Source organism: Nematostella vectensis, chromosome 8 (genome assembly GCF_932526225.1).
Source record: "Nematostella vectensis chromosome 8, jaNemVect1.1, whole genome shotgun sequence".
In the NCBI taxonomy this organism is placed as follows: domain Eukaryota; kingdom Metazoa; phylum Cnidaria; class Anthozoa; order Actiniaria; family Edwardsiidae; genus Nematostella; species Nematostella vectensis.
This window is the reverse complement of record NC_064041.1, coordinates 1125329-1150440: the sequence shown is the minus strand read 5'-3', so window position 1 is coordinate 1150440 and position 25112 is coordinate 1125329. Positions and strand designations below refer to the sequence as shown.

Sequence of the window (25112 nt, the reverse complement as noted above, 5' to 3'; positions counted from 1 at the left end):
TCTACCTTAAGGCACATGACACAAGCAATGTATGGCAAGTCTACCTTAAGGCACATGACACAAGCAATGTATGGCAAGTCTACCTTAAGGCACATGACACAAGCAATGTATGGCAAGTCTACCTTAAGGCATGTGACACAAGCAATGTATGGCAAGTCTACCTAAGGCACATGACACAAGCAATGTATGACAAGTCTACCTTAAGGCACATGACACAAGCAATGTATGGTAAGTCTACCTTAAGGCACATGACACAAGCAATGTATGGCAAGTCTACCTTCAGGCACATGACACAAGCAATGTATGGTAAGTCTACCTTAAGGCATATCATACAAGCAATGTATGGCAAGTCTACCTTAAGGCACATGACACAAGCAATGTATGGCAAGTCTACCTTAAGGCACATGACACAAGCAATGTATGGCAAGTCTACCTTAAGGCATATGACACAAGCAATGTATGGCAAGTCTACCTTAAGGCACATGACACAAGCAATGTTTGGTAAGTCTACCTTAAGGCACATGACACAAGCAATGTATGGCAAGTCTACCTTAAGGCACATGACACAAGCAATGTATGGCAAGTCTACCTTAAGGCATGTGACACAAGCAATGTATGACAAGTCTACCTTAAGGCATGTGACACAAGCAATGTATGACAAGTCTACCTTAAGGCATATGATACAAGCAATGTATGGTAAGTCTACCTTAAGGCATATGACACAAGCAATGTATGGCAAGTCTACCTTAAGGCATATGACACAAGCAATGTATGACAAGTCTACCTTAAGGCACATGACACAAGCAATGTATGGCAAGTCTACCTTAAGGCACATGACACAAGCAATGTATGGTAAGTCTACCTTAAGGCACATGACACAAGCAATGTATGACAAGTTTACCTTAAGGCACATGACACAAGCAATGTATGGTAAGTCTACCTTAAGGCACATGACACAAGCAATGTATGGTAAGTCTACCTTCAGGCACATGACACAAGCAATGTATGGTAAGTCTACCTTAAGGCATATCATACAAGCAATGTATGGCAAGTCTACCTTAAGGCATATGACACAAGCAATGTATGGCAAGTCTACCTTAAGGCACATGACACAAGCAATGTATGGCAAGTCTACCTTAAGGCATGTGACACAAGGTATGAATGGCAAGTCTACCTTAAGGCATGTGACACAAGCAATGTATGGCAAGTCTACCTTAAGGCACATGACACAAGCAATGTATGGCAAGTCTACCTTAAGGCACATGATGCAAGCAATGTATGGCAAGTCTACCTTAAGGCATGTGACACAAGCAATGTATGGCAAGTCTACCTTAAGGCACATGACACAAGCAATGTATGGCAAGTCTACCTTAAGGCACATGACACAAGCAATGTATGACAAGTTTACCTTAAGGCACATGACACAAGCAATGTATGGTAAGTCTACCTTAAGGCACATGACACAAGCAATGTATGGTAAGTCTACCTTCAGGCACATGACACAAGCAATGTATGGCAAGTCTACCTTAAGGCATGTGACACAAGGTATGAATGGCAAGTCTACCTTAAGGCACATGACACAAGCAATGTATGGTAAGTCTACCTTAAGGCATATGACACAAGCAATGTATGACAAGTTTACCTTAAGGCACATGACACAAGCAATGTATGGTAAGTCTACCTTAAGGCACATGACACAAGCAATGTATGGTAAGTCTACCTTAAGGCATATCATACAAGCAATGTATGGCAAGTCTACCTTAAGGCATATGACACAAGCAATGTATGGCAAGTCTACCTTAAGGCATATGACACAAGCAATGTATGACAAGTTTACCTTAAGGCATATGACACAAGCAATGTATGGTAAGTCTACCTTAAGGCATGTGACACAAGCAATGTATGGTAAGTCTACCTTAAGGCACATGACACAAGCAATGTATGGCAAGTCTACCTTAAGGCATATGACACAAGCAATGTATGGTAAGTCTACCTTCAGGCACATGACACAAGCAATGTATGGCAAGTCTACCTTAAGGCACATGACACAAGCAATGTATGGTAAGTCTACCTTAAGGCACATGACACAAGCAGTGTATGGCAAGTTTACCTTAAGGCACATGACACAAGCAGTGTATGGCAAGTCTACCTTAAGGCACATGACACAAGCAATGTATAACAAGTTTACCTTAAGGCACATGACACAAGCAATGTATGGTAAGTCTACCTTAAGGCACATGACACAAGCAATGTATGGCAAGTCTACCTTAAGGCACATGACACAAGCAATGTATGGCAAGTTTACCTTAAGGCATGTGAATCAAGGTATGAATGGCAAGTCTACCTTAAGGCATATGACACAAGCAATGTATGGCAAGTCTACCTTAAGGCACATGACACAAGCAATGTATGGTAAGTCTACCTTAAGGCACATGACACAAGCAATGTATGGCAAGTCTACCTTAAGGCACATGACACAAGCAATGTATGGCAAGTCTACCTTAAGGCACATGACACAAGCAATGTATGGCAAGTCTACCTTAAGGCATGTGACACAAGCAATGTATGGTAAGTCTACCTTAAGGCACATGACACAAGCAATGTATGGTAAGTCTACCTTCAGGCACATGACACAAGCAATGTATGGTAAGTCTACCTTAAGGCATATCATACAAGCAATGTATGGCAAGTCTACCTTAAGGCACATGACACAAGCAATGTATGGCAAGTCTACCTTAAGGCACATGACACAAGCAATGTATGGCAAGTCTACCTAAGGCACATGACACAAGCAATGTATGACAAGTCTACCTAAGGCACATGACACAAGCAATGTATGACAAGTCTACCTTAAGGCACATGACACAAGCAATGTATGGTAAGTCTACCTTAAGGCACATGACACAAGCAATGTATGGCAAGTCTACCTTAAGGCACATGACACAAGCAATGTATGGCAAGTCTACCTTAAGGCACATGACACAAGCAATGTATGGCAAGTCTACCTTAAGGCATGTGACACAAGCAATGTATGGTAAGTCTACCTTAAGGCACATGACACAAGCAATGTATGGTAAGTCTACCTTCAGGCACATGACACAAGCAATGTATGGTAAGTCTACCTTAAGGCATATCATACAAGCAATGTATGGCAAGTCTACCTTAAGGCACATGACACAAGCAATGTATGGCAAGTCTACCTTAAGGCACATGACACAAGCAATGTATGGCAAGTCTACCTAAGGCACATGACACAAGCAATGTATGACAAGTCTACCTAAGGCACATGACACAAGCAATGTATAACAAGTTTACCTTAAGGCACATGACACAAGCAATGTATGGTAAGTCTACCTTAAGGCACATGACACAAGCAATGTATGGCAAGTCTACCTAAGGCACATGACACAAGCAATGTATGGCAAGTCTACCTAAGGCACATGACACAAGCAATGTATGACAAGTCTACCTTAAGGCACATGACACAAGCAATGTATGGTAAGTCTACCTTAAGGCACATGACACAAGCAATGTATGGTAAGTCTACCTTCAGGCACATGACACAAGCAATGTATGGTAAGTCTACCTTAAGGCATATCATACAAGCAATGTATGGCTAGTCTACCTTAAGGCACATGACACAAGCAATGTATGGCAAGTCTACCTTAAGGCACATGACACAAGCAATGTATGGCAAGTCTACCTTAAGGCATATGACACAAGCAATGTATGGCAAGTCTACCTTAAAGCACATGACACAAGCAATGTATGGTAAGTCTACCTTAAGGCACATGACACAAGCAATGTATGGCAAGTCTACCTTAAGGCACATGACACAAGCAATGTATGGCAAGTCTACCTTAAGGCATGTGACACAAGCAATGTATGACAAGTCTACCTTAAGGCATGTGACACAAGCAATGTATGACAAGTCTACCTTAAGGCATATGATACAAGCAATGTATGGTAAGTCTACCTTAAGGCATATGACACAAGCAATGTATGGCAAGTCTACCTTAAGGCATATGACACAAGCAATGTATGACAAGTCTACCTTAAGGCACATGACACAAGCAATGTATGGCAAGTCTACCTTAAGGCACATGACACAAGCAATGTATGGTAAGTCTACCTTCAGGCACATGACACAAGCAATGTATGGCAAGTCTACCTTAAGGCATGTGACACAAGGTATGAATGGCAAGTCTACCTTAAGGCACATGACACAAGCAATGTATGGTAAGTCTACCTTAAGGCATATGACACAAGCAATGTATGACAAGTTTACCTTAAGGCACATGACACAAGCAATGTATGGTAAGTCTACCTTAAGGCACATGACACAAGCAATGTATGGTAAGTCTACCTTAAGGCATATCATACAAGCAATGTATGGCAAGTCTACCTTAAGGCATATGACACAAGCAATGTATGGCAAGTCTACCTTAAGGCATATGACACAAGCAATGTATGACAAGTTTACCTTAAGGCATATGACACAAGCAATGTATGGTAAGTCTACCTTAAGGCATGTGACACAAGCAATGTATGGTAAGTCTACCTTAAGGCACATGACACAAGCAATGTATGGCAAGTCTACCTTAAGGCATATGACACAAGCAATGTATGGTAAGTCTACCTTCAGGCACATGACACAAGCAATGTATGGCAAGTCTACCTTAAGGCACATGACACAAGCAATGTATGGTAAGTCTACCTTAAGGCACATGACACAAGCAGTGTATGGCAAGTTTACCTTAAGGCACATGACACAAGCAGTGTATGGCAAGTCTACCTTAAGGCACATGACACAAGCAATGTATAACAAGTTTACCTTAAGGCACATGACACAAGCAATGTATGGTAAGTCTACCTTAAGGCACATGACACAAGCAATGTATGGCAAGTCTACCTTAAGGCACATGACACAAGCAATGTATGGCAAGTTTACCTTAAGGCATGTGAATCAAGGTATGAATGGCAAGTCTACCTTAAGGCATATGACACAAGCAATGTATGGCAAGTCTACCTTAAGGCACATGACACAAGCAATGTATGGTAAGTCTACCTTAAGGCACATGACACAAGCAATGTATGGTAAGTCTACCTTAAGGCACATGACACAAGCAATGTATGGCAAGTCTACCTTAAGGCACATGACACAAGCAATGTATGGCAAGTCTACCTTAAGGCATGTGACACAAGCAATGTATGGTAAGTCTACCTTAAGGCACATGACACAAGCAATGTATGGTAAGTCTACCTTCAGGCACATGACACAAGCAATGTATGGTAAGTCTACCTTAAGGCATATCATACAAGCAATGTATGGCAAGTCTACCTTAAGGCACATGACACAAGCAATGTATGGCAAGTCTACCTTAAGGCACATGACACAAGCAATGTATGGCAAGTCTACCTAAGGCACATGACACAAGCAATGTATGACAAGTCTACCTAAGGCACATGACACAAGCAATGTATGACAAGTCTACCTTAAGGCACATGACACAAGCAATGTATGGTAAGTCTACCTTAAGGCACATGACACAAGCAATGTATGGCAAGTCTACCTTAAGGCACATGACACAAGCAATGTATGGCAAGTCTACCGTAAGGCACATGACACAAGCAATGTATGGCAAGTCTACCTTAAGGCATGTGACACAAGCAATGTATGGTAAGTCTACCTTAAGGCACATGACACAAGCAATGTATGGTAAGTCTACCTTCAGGCACATGACACAAGCAATGTATGGTAAGTCTACCTTAAGGCATATCATACAAGCAATGTATGGCAAGTCTACCTTAAGGCACATGACACAAGCAATGTATGGCAAGTCTACCTTAAGGCACATGACACAAGCAATGTATGGCAAGTCTACCTAAGGCACATGACACAAGCAATGTATGACAAGTCTACCTAAGGCACATGACACAAGCAATGTATAACAAGTTTACCTTAAGGCACATGACACAAGCAATGTATGGTAAGTCTACCTTAAGGCACATGACACAAGCAATGTATGGCAAGTCTACCTAAGGCACATGACACAAGCAATGTATGGCAAGTCTACCTAAGGCACATGACACAAGCAATGTATGACAAGTCTACCTTAAGGCACATGACACAAGCAATGTATGGTAAGTCTACCTTAAGGCACATGACACAAGCAATGTATGGTAAGTCTACCTTCAGGCACATGACACAAGCAATGTATGGTAAGTCTACCTTAAGGCATATCATACAAGCAATGTATGGCAAGTCTACCTTAAGGCACATGACACAAGCAATGTATGGCAAGTCTACCTTAAGGCACATGACACAAGCAATGTATGGCAAGTCTACCTTAAGGCATATGACACAAGCAATGTATGGCAAGTCTACCTTAAAGCACATGACACAAGCAATGTTTGGTAAGTCTACCTTAAGGCACATGACACAAGCAATGTATGGCAAGTCTACCTTAAGGCACATGACACAAGCAATGTATGGCAAGTCTACCTTAAGGCATGTGACACAAGCAATGTATGACAAGTCTACCTTAAGGCATGTGACACAAGCAATGTATGACAAGTCTACCTTAAGGCATATGATACAAGCAATGTATGGTAAGTCTACCTTAAGGCATATGACACAAGCAATGTATGGCAAGTCTACCTTAAGGCATATGACACAAGCAATGTATGACAAGTCTACCTTAAGGCACATGACACAAGCAATGTATGGCAAGTCTACCTTAAGGCACATGACACAAGCAATGTATGGCAAGTCTACCTTAAGGCACATGACACAAGCAATGTATGGCAAGTCTACCTAAGGCACATGACACAAGCAATGTATGACAAGTCTACCTAAGGCACATGACACAAGCAATGTATAACAAGTTTACCTTAAGGCACATGACACAAGCAATGTATGGTAAGTCTACCTTAAGGCACATGACACAAGCAATGTATGGCAAGTCTACCTTAAGGCATATGACACAAGCAATGTATGGCAAGTCTACCTTAAGGCACATGACACAAGCAATGTATGGCAAGTCTACCTTAAGGCATGTGACACAAGGTATGAATGGCAAGTCTACCTTAAGGCATGTGACACAAGCAATGTATGGCAAGTCTACCTTAAGGCACATGACACAAGCAATGTATGGCAAGTCTACCTTAAGGCACATGATGCAAGCAATGTATGGCAAGTCTACCTTAAGGCATGTGACACAAGCAATGTATGGCAAGTCTACCTTAAGGCACATGACACAAGCAATGTATGGCAAGTCTACCTTAAGGCACATGACACAAGCAATGTATGACAAGTTTACCTTAAGGCACATGACACAAGCAATGTATGGTAAGTCTACCTTAAGGCACATGACACAAGCAATGTATGGTAAGTCTACCTTCAGGCACATGACACAAGCAATGTATGGCAAGTCTACCTTAAGGCATGTGACACAAGGTATGAATGGCAAGTCTACCTTAAGGCACATGACACAAGCAATGTATGGTAAGTCTACCTTAAGGCATATGACACAAGCAATGTATGACAAGTTTACCTTAAGGCACATGACACAAGCAATGTATGGTAAGTCTACCTTAAGGCACATGACACAAGCAATGTATGGTAAGTCTACCTTAAGGCATATCATACAAGCAATGTATGGCAAGTCTACCTTAAGGCATATGACACAAGCAATGTATGGCAAGTCTACCTTAAGGCATATGACACAAGCAATGTATGACAAGTTTACCTTAAGGCATATGACACAAGCAATGTATGGTAAGTCTACCTTAAGGCACATGACACAAGCAATGTATGGCAAGTCTACCTTAAGGCATGTGACACAAGCAATGTATGGCAAGTCTACCTTAAGGCACATGACACAAGCAATGTATGGTAAGTCTACCTTAAGGCACATGACACAAGCAATGTATGGCAAGTCTACCTTAAGGCATGTGACACAAGGTATGAATGGCAAGTCTACCTTAAGGCATGTGACACAAGCAATGTATGGCAAGTCTACCTTAAGGCATGTGACACAAGCAATGTATGGCAAGTCTACCTTCAGGCACATGACACAAGCAATGTATGGCAAGTCTACCTAAGGCACATGACACAAGCAATGTATGGCAAGTCTACCTTAAGGCATGTGACACAAGGTATGAATGGCAAGTCTACCTTAAGGCATGTGACACAAGCAATGTATGGCAAGTCTACCTTAAGGCATGTGACACAAGCAATGTATGGTAAGTCTACCTTAAGGCATGTGACACAAGCAATGTATGGCAAGTCTACCTTAAGGCACATGACACAAGCAGTGTATGGTAAGTCTACCTTAAGGCACATGACACAAGCAATGTATGGTAAGTCTACCTTCAGGCACATGACACAAGCAATGTATGGCAAGTCTACCTAAGGCACATGACACAAGCAATGTATGGTAAGTCTACCTTAAGGCACATGACACAAGCAATGTATGGCAAGTCTACCTTAAGGCATGTGACACAAGGTATGAATGGCAAGTCTACCTTAAGGCATGTGACACAAGCAATGTATGGCAAGTCTACCTTAAGGCCTATGACACAAGCAATGTATGGCAAGTCTACCTTAAGGCATGTGACACAAGCAATGTATGGCAAGTCTACCTTAAGGCATGTGACACAAGCAATGTATGGCAAGTCTACCTTAAGGCACATGACACAAGCAATGTATGGCAAGTCTACCTAAGGCACATGACACAAGCAATGTATGGCAAGTCTACCTTAAGGCACATGACACAAGCAATGTATGGTAAGTCTACCTTAAGGCACATGACACAAGCAATGTATGACAAGTCTACCTTAAGGCATATGACACAAGCAATGTATGGCAAGTCTACCTTAAGGCATATGATACAAGCAATGTATGGCAAGTCTACCTTAAGGCATGTGACACAAGGTATGAATGGCAAGTCTACCTTAAGGCACATGACACAAGCAATGTATGGCAAGTCTACCTAAGGCACATGATACAAGCAATGTATGGCAAGTCTACCTTAAGGCACATGACACAAGCAATGTATGGCAAGTCTACCTTGAGGCACATGACACAAGCAATGTATGGCAAGTTTACCTTAAGGCATATGACACAAGCAATGTATGGCAAGTCTACCTTAAGGCACATGACACAAGCAATGTATGGCAAGTCTACCTTAAGGCACATGACACAAGCAATGTATGGCAAGTCTACCTTAAGGCATATGACACAAGCAATGTATGGCAAGTCTACCTTAAGGCACATGATACAAGCAATGTATGGCAAGTCTACCTTAAGGCACATGACACAAGCAATGTATGGCAAGTCTACCTTGAGGCACATGACACAAGCAATGTATGGCAAGTCTACCTTAAGGCATATGACACAAGCAATGTATGGCAAGTCTACCTTAAGGCATATGACACAAGCAATGTATGGCAAGTCTACCTAAGGCACATGATACAAGCAATGTATGGCAAGTCTACCTTAAGGCACATGACACAAGCAATGTATGGCAAGTCTACCTTGAGGCACATGACACAAGCAATGTATGGCAAGTTTACCTTAAGGCATATGACACAAGCAATGTATGGCAAGTCTACCTTAAGGCACATGACACAAGCAATGTATGGCAAGTCTACCTTGAGGCACATGACACAAGCAATGTATGGCAAGTCTACCTTAAGGCACATGACACAAGCAATGTATGGCAAGTTAACCTTAAGGCATGTGAATCAAGGTATGAATGGCAAGTCTACCTTAAGGCACATGATGCAAGCAATGTATGGCAAGTCTACCTAAGGCATATGACACAAGCAAATCGTATGGTAAGTCCACCTAAGGCATATGACACAAGCAAATCGTATGGTAAGTCTACCTTAAGGCCTATGATACAAGCAATGCGTATGGCGAGTTTACCTTAAAGCCTATGATACAAGCAATGCGTATGGCAAGTCTACCTTAAGGCCTTTGATACAAGCAATGCGTATGGCAAGTCTACCTTAAGGCCTGCATAACCATTCATACATGTTTGTCAAACACTTAAATAGAACTCTCGCGCGAGCATGTTTTAGTAGGTGGCTAAACGCAAAAACCTTTTCATAAAACATAAACGTGCGCACTTTTTCCTTGATAGTGCGCGAGTACAACTGCGAGCTAGGGTAAGATATGTGAGATAAAATAATGATCCGCTAAATGGGTCAACGATCCACCCTGCTCAAATTCCTGGCTATGAAACCTGGCTAAGTCTGTATGGTGTTCAATACTGACAATTGTTTATTTCTACGAATTTGATTATTATCTCTTCACCTCCCCTTTTGCCACTCCATTACCCTTCCCTCCCCTCATCTTTCATCTTAGTCTGTTTCTCGACTTTTATCTTTTCAGGTACACATCAACAAAGGAAGCTGTGTACGCAATCGCTCTTGATTGGCCAAGCTCAGGTCACCTGATTCTCAATGAGCCAATCACTTCATCCAGTACTGTCGTAACCTTGTTGGGCTCAGCCGAGCAGTTGAAATGGGTGGCTGGTCCCCGGCATGGCTTAGTCATCACAGCTCCTACCATACCCTTGCCAAAGATGCCCTGTAAATGGGCGTGGACTTTTAAATTGGAAAATATTAGATAATCTTTCTAATTGTTTTTTTGATAAAATAGGATCGACAGTAGTATAGTCGTCCACAGTAACTGGGATTCAAAAGTATCCGGATTCGTTTCGCCGAAAACGCATCACTTGATTCGTGTCCACACTATCGTTTTCGCAGCGTATTCGCCTGGATCGAGCCGTTCACACCAACACGGATTCAAAAGTAAGAAAACTCTAAAAGGTACGGCGTGACGTTATTTTTATGATATGCGCATGTCATACCAGCAGACGCGTCTGCAATATGACCCCATCGTTTTCATTTTGATACGGATTCGACCGTCTACACTACGGACCAAAGTATACGTATTCATTCTTATTCACTTTCAACAGCGTTTTCAAAAGTATCCGAATTCGCCGGATCCGACCCCTTCTTAGTGTGGACGGAAGGCCTAAACGTATAAAAAAGTATACGGATTCAAACGAATCCGTGTTAGTGTGGACGGCCCCTGAGGCATGATCATTAGATATTCGAGGGGGAGGTTTGGGTAATTTTTTCATGTACGACATTTTTTTATTATTGATATGGTTTTGACCTGTAATTCAATCATCAATAATTGCAATGGTCGAATAAAAGCCAGTGTTATTATTGTGTCATTATTGATAATGCGTTTAATGCACTTACCAGGACGGCAGCAACAAAATATCCGCATTCTAAATCCTGTTACTGAATTCTACGCCTTAAAACCCTATTAGTGCTCCGTACTGTAATTCATCACTGGTTGTAAGGGAATAGTATCAGCTGAAGAAGCACACGGCGGCCTTCTCGCTATAGGGCTTTTAAAATATTCCCAATTCACTTGGCACAGACCCATTTCATTCTGATAAAAAAGAGCTGAACCATCGGATTCGGATTTTAAACAGTTTCGCTATTTAATATTAAGGTCACACTTTCTGTAATTACTCCATTTATGAGGTCCTGGGGTGCCCAGGGTGCGTGCGCATCCCCCCCCCCCCCCCACACCTTGGCGGTCAAATAGTGGGTCATTTCTTATTAAATGCTTTTACCATATGTATGATGACTGCCCCCCCCCCCCCCTCAGCCAATCCTGGGAGGAAGATCTACTCTGGAAGGCTGTCAAAATGTTATGCAACGCTTGTTACAGCGTTAGGAGGTTCGTGCGGATGATATTATTTGGATTTTGTGCAGCAAGCGCTGGTTTACGAAGAACAAAAAAAAAAAAAAAAACAGAGGCGAAACAGTAATAAAAGAATCGGAATCTGTGCTGTCTGGAAAAAAATGAGAAAATACAAACGCGACCCACCAGTGTGGTTTAAGTGTAATGTTCGGCATATTCAATATTACTGTACCTTCAATAAGAGATCTTTAATGAAGCTAGAGGATTTAATGATGTTCGGCATATTCAATATTACTATACCTTCAATAAGAGATCTTTAATGAAGCTAGAGGATTTAATGAAGTAGAGGATCCAGACAGCGACGCCTCAAGTCATATAAGCAACAAAGAGAGGAGTTATGTATAGCATTTTATATTTGCCTGATCTCACTTATTCTCAATGACAGCTGTTTGTCAAGTTCGGAGGCAATAAGTTAATGATGCAAGTGGTACACCTCGTTGAATTGGAATACTTGTAGAAAAAAACTGCATCTTAATATTTTTTCAAGATCGACAGGGAAAGGAAATCAGAAATTTCTCAAGTTTTTTCCAATTTTTCGGATATTTTTTTTCGCCCGAAAACTGAGAAGACGAGTCGCCGAAATGGTCACGGATTGGGTTCGGGTTGTATGGTCTATTTTTTTTCTCTTTTGGTTGCATGCTGTCCTAGTTCGATCCTCAGTCGACAAGTGATATTTTTTTTTTACTTTTCATTTATTATCTAGTTTCTCTTTTCTTATGTATCCTTGATCTTCCCCTGCCCTCAGTGTGACCTTACGTTTTTATTTTTTCCGGTATACCTTTGGAATGGGAATCTGCGATATGGACGATCAGCGGTTAATAACAAAATCCATGATGGCGGACGCGAAGGTAGTCTTTGCTTGAGCCGTGTCGGTTTGGCAGTGTTTTGCGTGTGTTCCATGCTTCTTTTTGTCTCTTAGAAAGCTCCGAAGCCAGAAGAGTCTGCAATAGATCCCAATTCGCTAAGAAAATATTCCCGTGGAGATCGTAACAATTTTAAAGTAAGTGATCGCTTTTGTTGTGTTGAATGTTTGTCACCACGTGTGTTAAGAAAAATGAGCGGAGATTTTATAGTTTTAGTGGAAGTTGTCATGGCATCTTTGCTTGAGATCCGTGTTGCACTTTTTGGCGAAAAGTCGCATTAAGCAGAAGTTCTCTTTTTGGAATAAACTATGAATACAGCTGTTTGACAACAGACGTAAACAATCTACAAAAACTGCGGTATCAAGGCCGATGTTTTAGATTCTGATTCAGATACAACAACCGTATTAGAAGATCAAGTGAAATTTATCGTGGAAACATACAGTTAATAAAATTCATGTACGCCGAGTCATCAGACTTTAATTTTTTTAGAGAGTAAAAGACAAGAAACTCAGAGGAAACCTGAGAAGCTATGAATCGCATCACAAGAAAGCAGCCATGCAGGCTGCTAGGGCAGAACTGTTGCTTACAGAAGACCCAGGGTATGTGTGGTTCCAAGGGAACAGGCACTTGGAAATTTGGCCTGGAAAGAGTTCAATTTTGGTATCCATTCTGTAGAAGAAGTTGATTCATTGAGTGCATAGAAAAATCACCAATTTAGATAAAAAAACAGCATTTTAACACTTTAAATAATGTTGTCCTAGATACACAATATAACGAAAAATATTACAAGCGATTTCACATTCCCCTTAAAAACACCTTAACTTGTTTTACAAAACTATAACTTTGAAAATATTTGTTTATATGTAGCTTTATTTCCAGCCATTGTCATGTGCAAATTGTTCCAAGTATTATTTTTGTAGCTTTCTTGAGGCTGAAGGGATGGAGAAGACATTTTCTTTCAAACAAAAAGAAATAGCTGATGCTGTTGATGTGGCAAGCTCACAGAAGGTAATTTAACATACCACAGAAGGTAACTAAGTCATAACATACCACAGAAGGTAACTAAGACATAACATACCATAGAAGGTAACTAAGACATAACATACCGCATAAGATAACTAAGTCATAACATACCACAGAAGGTAACTAAGTCATAACATACCACAGAAGGTAACTTAGTCATAACATACCATAGAAGGTAACTAAGACATAACATACCACAGAAGGTAACTAAGACATAACATACCACAGAAGGTAACCAAGTCATAACATACTATAGAAGGTAACTAAGACATATCTTATTATAAGAAATTAATGTTGGTTGATATTAACATGTATTAAATCAACTGGAATCAACTTGTGTCGCGAATTTGGGCCTAATGTATTCAAATAAACTTAAATTAATGTGGATCCTGAAAGACATATTTTTTGGCAATTTGCTGCTCTGAAATATTCTATTTACAAAATACTATTATCATCAAGCATGCAAGCTTTTATGGCTAGAGAGAACAATGACCGAATTGAAAAATTACCTAACGTGTTGAATATTAATAGTTTATCAGGTCCACGTTCAGTTGTATCTCTTTGCGCCAACACTTAAAGAAATGGACACTCGTCAACAAAGAATTATCTCGTGCTTCCCAAGATAAGACTTTGTTTTCGATCTTTCATAAAATTCAGTATTAATTAACAATTTCTAAGTTAAAGTTCAACTTAATTAATGTTTTACAAATTAACAATAAACTTAATTAAGTGGAATGTTAATTTCCTATAATAAGGCAACATACGGCATTACTTATTTTGCCCAAAGTAGTTTACTAAGACTCTGCATACATACCAAAGGACACCTCAAGCAGACTCTGGTTGTTACAGCACAACCACAAAAAATAAGAACACCAAGAATATGCTTAGGAACGTCTGTCTTTCTACAAATCCCAAGTTAGACTTTAGACAACTGAAGACTGAGACTTGCTTATGTTCAACTGTTTAAATGTCTTACATGTGTGTTCTGAAAAAAAACACCCACCCACACATGAGAAGCTAGAAATTTCCACTTTTTGGGGTTTTGCTTGTAACACTGTAATAAGTTTGAATAAACTTTATATAATATGGTGTTTTGCATGGTTTGATTTAGGAAATCATAAATATATAAAAGATTGCAATGAAAATTTGGTTATCACACTATAGATGCAATGCATTTCTTTCAAAGTCATACGAAAACCAACAAAATGACAAACACATACCAAAGATTTGAGCTAGTTTTCTTTTATCCCTTGACAGGGTTAAGTGGCTGTAGATTTCTAGTCCCTAATTGCTATAGTACTTTGGTTACCACACCTCGCTAACGCTCTCCCTAGAAGCAGGTGAAAGTTTACTCATCAACAAGGTGCTGATTGTCAAATTAAGTCATGTAACAAGAACATGTAACTAATTATATTTTCTCTGTGGCAATGAAGGATTTGTTTGACTTAATTCTTGGTACAACACAGTAAATGTTTTTTACTGTTATCTTCTTTTCACAGTTCTTTGAATTGAAGCTGGACAAATTTGGGCCTTATAGAATAGATTACACAAGAAATGGAAGGTAGGTGTGTCATATGCCTTATATGGTCATGTCATGCCTTATATGGTCATGTCATGCCTTATATGGTCATGTCAAAAGCCTTATATAGTCATGCCATAGGCCTTATATGGTCATGTCATAGGCGTTATATGGTCATGTCATGCCTTATATGGTCCACTGTTTATTCAATCTGTTATTAAATGAGAGGCAAAACTAGTCTTTCTAGACTAGTCTATTCTTTAAAGAATAACATTGGTCTTTGAGGTGCTCTAGTAATCTGCCTGATATATGGTGAGAGACGTAGAGTTTCTAACCTTACAGTTAGTTTTTATGTGAGAAGAGCTCATGAGCAAAACCAGAGTTTGCAAAATAGAACAAAACTCAATCACAGGAGGTTAATTATTATAGTCCTACTGTATCTTTTTTTTCTAATGATTTTTCCTTGTGTTAGGCACATGCTGTGTAGTAACAATCTTTCCTTTTGGTGTTAGGCACATGCTAATAGGGGGTCAAAAAGGACACATTGCCACTTTTGACTGGCAGAATAAGAAGCTAGGATGCGAAGTACATGTGCAGGAGACAATCAGAGATGTAAGGTTAGTATATTATGGTATATGACATGAGTACACTCCAGTAGCAATCTCCAGTCAGATTTAAAGGTTTTTATGTGCCGTTACATACTAAACTAGCCCCGGTACTAAACTAGCCCCGGTACTAAACTAGCCCCGGTACTAAACTAGCCCCAGTACTAAACTAGCCCCAGTACTAAACTAGCCCTGCTACTAAACTAGCCCTGCTACTAAACTAGCCCCAGTACTAAACTAGCCCCAGTACTAAACTAGCCCCAGTACTAAACTAGCCCCAGTACTAAACTAGCTCCAGTACTAAACTAGCCCCAGTACTAAACTAGCCCCAGTACTAAACTAGCCCCGGTACTAAACTAGCCCCAGTACTAAACTAGCCCCGGTACTAAACTAGCCCCAGTACTAAACTAGCTCCAGTACTAAACTAGCCCCAGTACTAAACTAGCCCCAGTACTAAACTAGCCCCGGTACTAAACTAGCCCCAGTACTAAACTAGCCCTGCTACTAAACTAGCCCTGCTACTAAACTAGCCCCAGTACTAAACTAGCCCCAGTACTAAACTAGCCCCAGCACTAAACTAGCCGCTGAACCCCATCCCCCTCTGGTTATGGTAACTGGACGCAGTTGGTATCTTATGGATTCATCAACTCTAAGGCAAAACTCCTTCTACCTTTAATGCATTGATTTTCCTTTGTCTGTTAATCTTTTTTACTTTCAAGCTGATTTGAGGCTGCAATACCCCCTACATGCTAGGTAACCTCAGTTGTTTGCTTGTAGCTGGCTACACATTGAGACCATGTTCGCTGTGGCACAGAAGAAGTATGTCTATATTTATGACAACAAGGGCATTGAGTTGCACTGTCTCAAAAGACATCCATATGTGAATCGAATGGAGTTTCTTCCCTACCACTTTCTGCTCTCCACAGTGGTATGTAGCCAAGGTTTAGGGGTGGCAGAGCTCAAGACATCTCAAGGGTCGTGGGTGGGGCATTGATTTAGATCTGAAATTTGGAACTAAAGACACAGTGTGTGTGAAAGGTCGGGGGTGGTTACACATCAGCCCTTAGTGACTTTATATAGGTGAGTTTTCATTTCTCCCTCATGACATCAATATTCATATTTAGATGAATGAAGACACAATGGTGCTATTGCAAAAACATGCAATTGCCCAAGGTTATGCAAAATTTTCAAATGTTCAACAATATCTGCTAACATATGCTTATTTTGCCATAAAGAAAAGCAAAAAGTGTAATGTGAAAACCAATGCTTTTGTCTGTCCTAACTAGCCTTCTAATTGATTAAAGGGTTAATAACAAGTTTGAAAGAATTTGTAGGGTCTTATTTGACATCACGTGTTCTTTGTCTTTTCAGGGCAACCATGGAGTACTTAGATATCAGGACACATCAACAGGAAAGATGGTGGCTGAACATCGGACAAGACTTGGCCGTTGTGATACCATGGCTCAGAACCCATGGAATGCCATTATCAACCTAGGGCATCACAATGGTATGAAAAATTATCATTTGTTCAGGCCCCACAGATCTCTCTAGACGCTGATCCATACAGTAACTTTATAAAGCTGATCCATAATTTTATAAAGCGGTCGGGGGGGGGGGGGGAGGGGGCTAGATCAGAGGGTCCAGTCTTAGTTTGTTTTAAATTTTAGTAACTTTCTGGTAGTAGTTTTTTTGGTGTGTAAGGAACAACAGAGTCCTGGATCCCCCGAAGTGAAGGCAATCTAATAAGATAGCAAAACAACTCTACAGTAAAAATTTTCAACTTACCTACATGATTAATCACTGTTTTCTTGTGGGTCACATGACAAACATTGTATTTACTCCAGGCACAGTTACAATGTGGAGTCCCAGTTCACCAGATCCGCTTGTTAAGATGTTGTGTCACCGCGGACCTGTGCAGGCAATTGCCATTGACAAGCAGGGATTGTAAGTTGGAAACAATTATTTGTTTTACCTATACCTGGTTCTACAGCATTTAATGTAGCTTGTGTACCCTAGGGGCTGGTTCTACAGCATTTAATGTAGCTTGTGTACCCTAGGGGCTGGTTCTACAGCATTTAATGTAGCTTGTGTACCCTAGGGGCTGGTTCTACAGCATTTAATGTAGCTTGGGTACCCTAGGGGCTGGTTCTACAGCATTTAATGTAGCTTGTGTACCCTAGGGGCTGGTGAAAAAGGCTTCAGTAGGTGTCTAGCTACTGTAGTGGTTTATGATCAGGGCACAAGTGTGTAGCTAGGGGTTTGTTACATAATCAGGGCCAGGTGTGTAGCTAGGAGCTTGTGATCAGGGCCATGTGTGTAATCAGGGGCATGTTATCAGGGCCAGGTATGTAGCTAGGGGCTTGTGATCAGGGCCAGGTGTGTAGGTAGTGGTAAAATCAATCCCAATTGACATCTGATACTCAATTTACAATATTTGATTGAAAGTATAACCATTGAACTTGCTTGGATTAGCCGATGGAAATGGATTCCTTGTGCGTCTCTGCAATGAACAAGGGCTTAAAATGGTGGTGTGATTGGCCTTCTTTGATGTTTTCTTGTTCAACAGATATATGGCTACTACAGGTCTGGATGGGCAGATGAAGATGTGGGATGTGCGGACATACAAACAGCTCAACTCCTACCTCACCTTTACTCCGGCCAGCAGCCTCACTATCAGCCAGAGACGGCTTCTGGGCGTGGCCTACGGACCCCACGTTGAGGTGATCTTATCTTATGTGTATACTGGATTCTTTCAGCCTCAAAAGTCTCACTACAAATCTTAACTAGGTTTCAACTCTTTTTGCTATGAGACCTTAACTAGGTCTTAATTAATGCACTGATAGTATTTGTTTTTGTTAAGGTGCAATGAAAGCTGTTTGACAATGAAAATATTAATTGCTAGATTTTTTTATTTTCCAATCATAGAATTTCTTAGGACATTTTGTGTGTAGGAAAAAAGTAGTAAATATCCGTTAAGTGCCAGGCCAATCAAATTTATAACGTTTATAGTGTTTCTTTTGTGCATGCCAGCATGCATATACAGTACACTGATCGGTTGCATTGTTCTTACTCTGACCATTATTTAATTTCTTCTGCTTTCCACAGGTTTGGAAAGACCCCTTTCAAGAGAAGCAGAAGAGGCCATACATGAAACACCTAATTCCATCATGCTCTATACACAGCCTTCAGTTCTGCCCCTATGAGGATGTGCTGGGCGTAGGTCACTCACAAGGAATATGTAGCCTACTAATACCTGGTAAGGAATATGTAGCCTACTTATACCTGATAAGGAATGTGTAGCCTACTTATACCTGGTAAGGAATATGTAGCCTACTTATACCTGGTAAGGAATATGTAGCACTTATACCTGGTAAGGAATGTGTAGCACTAATACCTGGTAAGGAATGTGTAGCACTTATACCTGGTAAGGAATGTGTAGCCTACTTATACATGGTAAGGAATGTGTAGCACTTATACCTGGTAAGGAATGTGTAGACTTATACCTGGTAAGGAATGTGTAGCACTTATACCTGGTAAGGAATGTGTAGCACTTATACCTGGTAGGAATATGTAGCCTACTTTTACCTGGTGAGGAATGTGTAGCACTAATACCTGGTAAGGAATGTGTAGCACTTATACCTGGTAAGGAATGTGTAGCACTTATACCTGGTAAGGAATGTGTAGCACTTATATCTGGTAAGGAATGTGTAGCACTTATACCTGGTAAGGAATGTGTGGCACTTATACCTGGTAGGAATATGTAGCCTACTTTTACCTGGTCAAGAATGTGTAGCACTAATACCTGGTAAGGAATGTGTAGCACTTATACCTGGTAAGGAATGTGTAGCACTTATACCTGGTAAGGAATGTGTAGCACTTACACCTGGTAAGGAATGTGTAGCACTTCTACCTGGAAAGGAATGTGTAGCACTTATACCTGGTAAGGAATGTGTAGCACTTATACCTGGTAAGGAATGTGTAGCACTTATACCTTGTAAGGAATGTGTAGCACTTATACCTTGTAAGGAATGTGTAGCACTTATACCTGGTAAGGAATGTGTAGCACTTATACCTGGTAAGGAATGTGTAGCACTTCTACCTGGTAAGGAATGTGTAGCACTTAAGGAATGTGTAGCACTTATACCTGGTAAGGAATGTGTAGCATTTATACCTCGTGAGGAATGTGTAGACATACCTGGTAAGGAATGTGTAGCACTTATACCTGTTAAGGAATATGTAGCCTACTTATACCTGGTAAGGAATGTGTAGCACTAATACCTGGTGAGGAATGTGTAGACTTATACCTGGTAGGAATATGTAGCACTTATACCTGGTGAGGAATGTGTAGCACTAATACCTGGTAAGGAATGTGTAGCACTTATACCTGGTAAGGATTTTGTAGCACTTATACCTGGTAATGAATGTGTAGCACTTATACCTGGTAAGGAATGTGTAGCATTTATACCTGGTGAGGAATGTGTAGACATACCTGGTAAGGAGGTGTAGCACTTATACCTGGTAAGGAATGTGTGGCACTTATACCTGGTAAGGAATGTGTAGCACTTCTACCTGGTTATGAATGTGTAGCACTAATACCTGGTGAGGAATGTGTAGCACTTATACCTGGTAAGGAATGTGTAGCACTATTACCTGGTAAGGAATATGTAGCCTACTTATACCTGGTAAGGAATGTGTAGCACTTATACCTGGTAAGGAATATGTAGCACTTATACCTGGTAAGGAATGTGTAGCACTTATACCTGGTAAGGAATATGTAGCCTACTTATACCTGGTGAGGAATGTGTAGCACTTATACCTGGTAAGGAATATGTAGCCTACTTATATCTGGTGAGGAATGTGTGGCACTTATACCTGGTAAGGAATATGTAGCCTACTTATACCTGGTAAGGAATTTGTAGCACTAATACCTGGTGAGGAATGTGTAGACTTATACCTGGTAAGGAATGTGTAGCACTTATACCTTGTAAGGAATGTGTAGCACTTATACCTGGTAAGGAATGTGTAGCACTTATACCTGGTAAGGAATGTGTAGCACTTCTACCTGGTAAGGAATGTGTAGCACTTAAGGAATGTGTAGCACTTATACCTGGTAAGGAATGTGTAGCATTTATACCTCGTGAGGAATGTGTAGACATACCTGGTAAGGAATGTGTAGCACTTATACCTGTTAAGGAATATGTAGCCTACTTATACCTGGTAAGGAATGTGTAGCACTAATACCTGGTGAGGAATGTGTAGACTTATACCTGGTAGGAATATGTAGCACTTATACCTGGTGAGGAATGTGTAGCACTAATACCTGGTAAGGAATGTGTAGCACTTATACCTGGTAAGGATTTTGTAGCACTTATACCTGGTAATGAATGTGTAGCACTTCTACCTGGTTATGAATGTGTAGCACTAATACCTGGTGAGGAATGTGTAGCACTTATACCTGGTAAGGAATGTGTAGCACTATTACCTGGTAAGGAATATGTAGCCTACTTATACCTGGTAAGGAATGTGTAGCACTTATACCTGGTAAGGAATATGTAGCACTTATACCTGGTAAGGAATGTGTAGCACTTATACCTGGTAAGGAATATGTAGCCTACTTATACCTGGTGAGGAATGTGTAGCACTTATACCTGGTAAGGAATATGTAGCCTACTTATATCTGGTGAGGAATGTGTGGCACTTATACCTGGTAAGGAATATGTAGCCTACTTATACCTGGTAAGGAATTTGTAGCACTAATACCTGGTGAGGAATGTGTAGACTTATACCTGGTAAGGAATGTGTAGCACTTATACCTGGTAAGGAATGTGTAGCACTTATACCTGGTAAGAAATATGTAGCCTACTTATACCTGGTAAGGAAAGTGTAGCACTTATACCTGGTAAGGAATGTGTAGCACTTATACCTGGTAAGGAATGTGTAGCACTTATACCTGGTAAGGAAAATGTAGCCTACTTATACCTGGTAAGGAATGTTTAGCACTTATACCTGGTGAGGAATGTTTAGCACTTATACCTGGAAAGGAATGTGTAGCACTTATACCTGGTAAGAAATGTGTACCACTAATAATACAAATAAACATTTCTGAATAGCCCATTATGAGTGTCGGGTAGCAGGCTACACCGTCGGGTAGCATAGATAGTCTTGTCTTCCATTACAGTTTCTGAATCCAACATTCGCTGGCAGAAAGGCTTCTCTAACGACAGGCGTGCCTATGCTATTGTGATAGTAGAGTTTTTCATTAGGTGCGGGTGAGCCAAACTACGACGCCCTGGAGGCCAACCCATACCAGAACAAGAAGCACCGCCAGGAGGCCGAGGTCAAAGCACTTCTTGAGAAGGTGAGCGGCGCCAACTGTTATACAAATCATCCATTTCCATCGGCCTATTTCGATCATATAACAGGAATTATTTCCGTAAAATATCGTTAATGAAGTACCCCACTTCACCTGTTGATGGTTATTTTTAAGTTATCTTGCAAATAGACTGTTGTATTTATCAAATGTCAACAATGACAAGCGGGATTCTTTAACGCAAAGACGACGGCGACAGGATAAAGTTACCAAAAATACCTTCATGCTCACCGCTGAAATCCATACTAGATTTGATAAAATTCACACTTCATAGACCCAAAAATAGCAGATCAGTCTAAAACCTTCATGGATATGTCAGCTATTGCGGGGAATGTCTGGTTTACCGCGAACATATCCCCGTCCTCGCTAGACTTTGTAACTTGAAGTTTTCATGTCATAGCAACAATAGTGTTTAGAATCCTTTCACACTCAGCAACAAAAGCAATGACAACGTAAATAGAATTAGCCACAAAAGCCTCAGCGCATGTTTTTCGTGCCTGTCCTTCCACAGCCTGATTTTAAATTTGTTGTTTCAGATTCAGCCGGAAATGATAACTCTAGACCCAATGGAGATCAGTAAAGTGGACAGAAAGATGAATGTACCTGGCGCCAAGAACAAGAAGAAACATGACGATGACGATGATGATGATGAGGTGTGGAAGCTTTGTAAAGTAGTTTTTATGTGTCCCTCCATCACAGATGACAGCGATCAATATTATATTATGATCACAATTATATATTAAGACTCCCGCCGCATCGGCGACTCTGGGTTTCATGCAATCTTCAGTTTTCTTTTATGGTTGTGGCATAACATTTATTTTCACGCCGGCAGTTAGTAACTAGGAAGAGGATGAGAGGATGAAATATTTTGCGTAAAACAATGTCTAAAACCTTGCCAATTCCGACTTATCAGGGTGGCGGAGATGACAAGTTTGAGCCGAAGCACAAGAAGAAAGGTCGTAGTTCTTCTAAAAAAAGACATTCCAGGAAAAAAGGGCACGAGGAACAGCAGAAAAAGGTAATTTCGCTGAGAGTCTACTAGCTTGACCAGACAAGACTTGACTTTCTAGCTTGACCAGACAAGACTTGACTTTCTAGCTTGACCAGACAAGACCAGACTTGATGTACAAACTTGACCAGACAAGACCAGACTTGACGTACTAGCTTTCTAGACCAGATTTCACCTACTAGTTCCTACTTGACTCAGAGCCTATTCGTCCTCAAGGAATGATTGTCTATTGTTCATTTTTATTTTTGTTTTGTTTTCTGTAGGAAACGATTCGTAAAAAAATAAACGAGAAAAGGAAGAAGAAGCGCCAGGATAAAGCGGATGCGAGCCGTATTGGACTAACTACACTTGACAGATTCACCGCTAAATCCAAATCATGACCTGTCTCTCGAATTATCGCGAGGGCACACACTCAATGATGCCACGTAGGGTGGGATCCTTAGCACTAGGCGACCTTCACTTAGAAATCACGTGACTTTTGAGCTTTTACGAATGAGCCAGAAAGATTCTTTAACAGAAAAGGCTTATTTGCATTGAAATATTTTTTTGTCGCTCATTGGTGTGATGCCCTCATCAATTCTGTGTTTTACTTTTGCGTGAGATTGCTACTCAAAAAGTCACGTGAGTTCTTAGTGCAAGTAGGAAAAGCATTGCAACATCTTAAATACGCAATTCTCCTTACGCAAACATCAGACCATCCCTATTCATAGGCTAGGAGAATTTAACATGAGATAAATTTATTATTTTGCAAAGATGGTGGAATTATTATTACATTTAAAAAAATCATTTTATACTACTTGTTTGGTCATTTCAATTGTTTCATGGTCGCACTTTCGACCACTTCAAACATTTTCGTCCATCTTGTAAATAAACTTGGCAACTCCAACCACGTGAAGCGTGCCTAAGAAGAAACCCTATACCCTTCACTAAGGTCTAATCTATAGAGTTTGACTGATAATTTAAAAATCGGGACCGATAAATGTCCATTATGTAAAGGGTGTCCGTTATCTAGTGTTTCCATTGTTGTTTCTGTACTAACTGGGATTTCCGAGGAAAAGACTTGAACCTTATGTCCAACTTCCCAAGCAATGCCTGCTTTTTGAGACAGTAGGGGACTTATGCAAGGACACGGCGGGAACGCGGAAAATTAATTGGAAATTTAAAGAACCAGACGTAATACGTACTCTTTCTGATACATTTTAGTTTTTTTTTCAACCCTTAACGTGAATAAACTATCCGTATTCGTTATGTTAGAAGTAAGGTTCTAGGCTTGTGTATTCTTTTTGGAGATTACAAAACGAGTTAATTTTATCAAAACTAGTCTAGAATTGAGCAAAAAGCATGAGAGCACGATCTTTTTGCCCGTCGCCGTCCCTAGTCTCTCGCGCTGCTGTAATTCCGTTCCCATTTGCGGGCCTCCTAACATTTGTTACCTGACCTGCACCTGACTTACCTGCTTATCGGGAACACTTCCTTTACTTCGGTGAGGCTGTACTCTCCTGGCAAGTTGTCTTTGTCAGCGACAATAGAGAGTTTGAGGACATTGAATTATAACAACTTACTAACCGAGAGTGAGGTCATGCCGGGAAATATCAAACTGAGGCGCCAAAGCCGAGGTTTGAAATTTCCCGGTATGACCGAACGTTCGAGGTAAGTTAGTAAGTTGTTTATTATATTGCTTTTTAAAATAAAAAATGACAAGAAAACAAGTCAAATTTCGCTTCCGCGCGAATATCGATTAGTTTATCGATCGATTTCAAAAAGGCGGGAAAACAAGAAACACTCGCGCGCTGCCAAATCAGAAATGTAAATGAGTGAAAAGATTCAACAACAAACAACAAGTAATTGGACATCCTCGGGGACCCAGGGCGTCGCGGAGATCGGGCACACAGGGAGCGCGCGGCGCGAGTCTTTCTTTCTTTGGTA

The 25112-nt window shown here is 40.7% G+C and overlaps 2 protein-coding genes across 2 annotated transcripts in view; both read left to right on the top strand.

Annotated features, from left to right (window-relative positions):
- LOC116615507 (alpha-L-fucosidase-like) overlaps positions 1-11247 on the top strand; it is a 43324-nt gene extending 32077 nt beyond the window's left edge. The window contains exon 9 of the mRNA XM_048731510.1: positions 10403-11247. Coding sequence (XP_048587467.1) covers positions 10403-10643 — 241 coding nt within the window. The 3' untranslated portion in view covers positions 10644-11247. The remainder of the gene's footprint in view (positions 1-10402) is intronic.
- Positions 11248-12494: 1247 nt separating this feature from the next.
- On the top strand, positions 12495-24193 carry LOC5508409 (probable U3 small nucleolar RNA-associated protein 7). Its single transcript, XM_032377167.2, has 15 exons — positions 12495-12645; positions 12717-12797; positions 13150-13259; positions 13581-13668; positions 15183-15244; positions 15715-15819; positions 16585-16735; positions 17179-17314; positions 17652-17751; positions 18374-18527; positions 18913-19063; positions 22071-22165; positions 22714-22830; positions 23091-23195; positions 23450-24193. The coding sequence occupies exons 1-15, from the start codon at positions 12583-12585 to the stop codon at positions 23564-23566; spliced, it is 1635 nt and encodes a 544-aa protein (XP_032233058.2). The 5' UTR covers positions 12495-12582; the 3' UTR covers positions 23567-24193.
- The last annotated feature ends 919 nt before the right edge of the window (positions 24194-25112 follow it).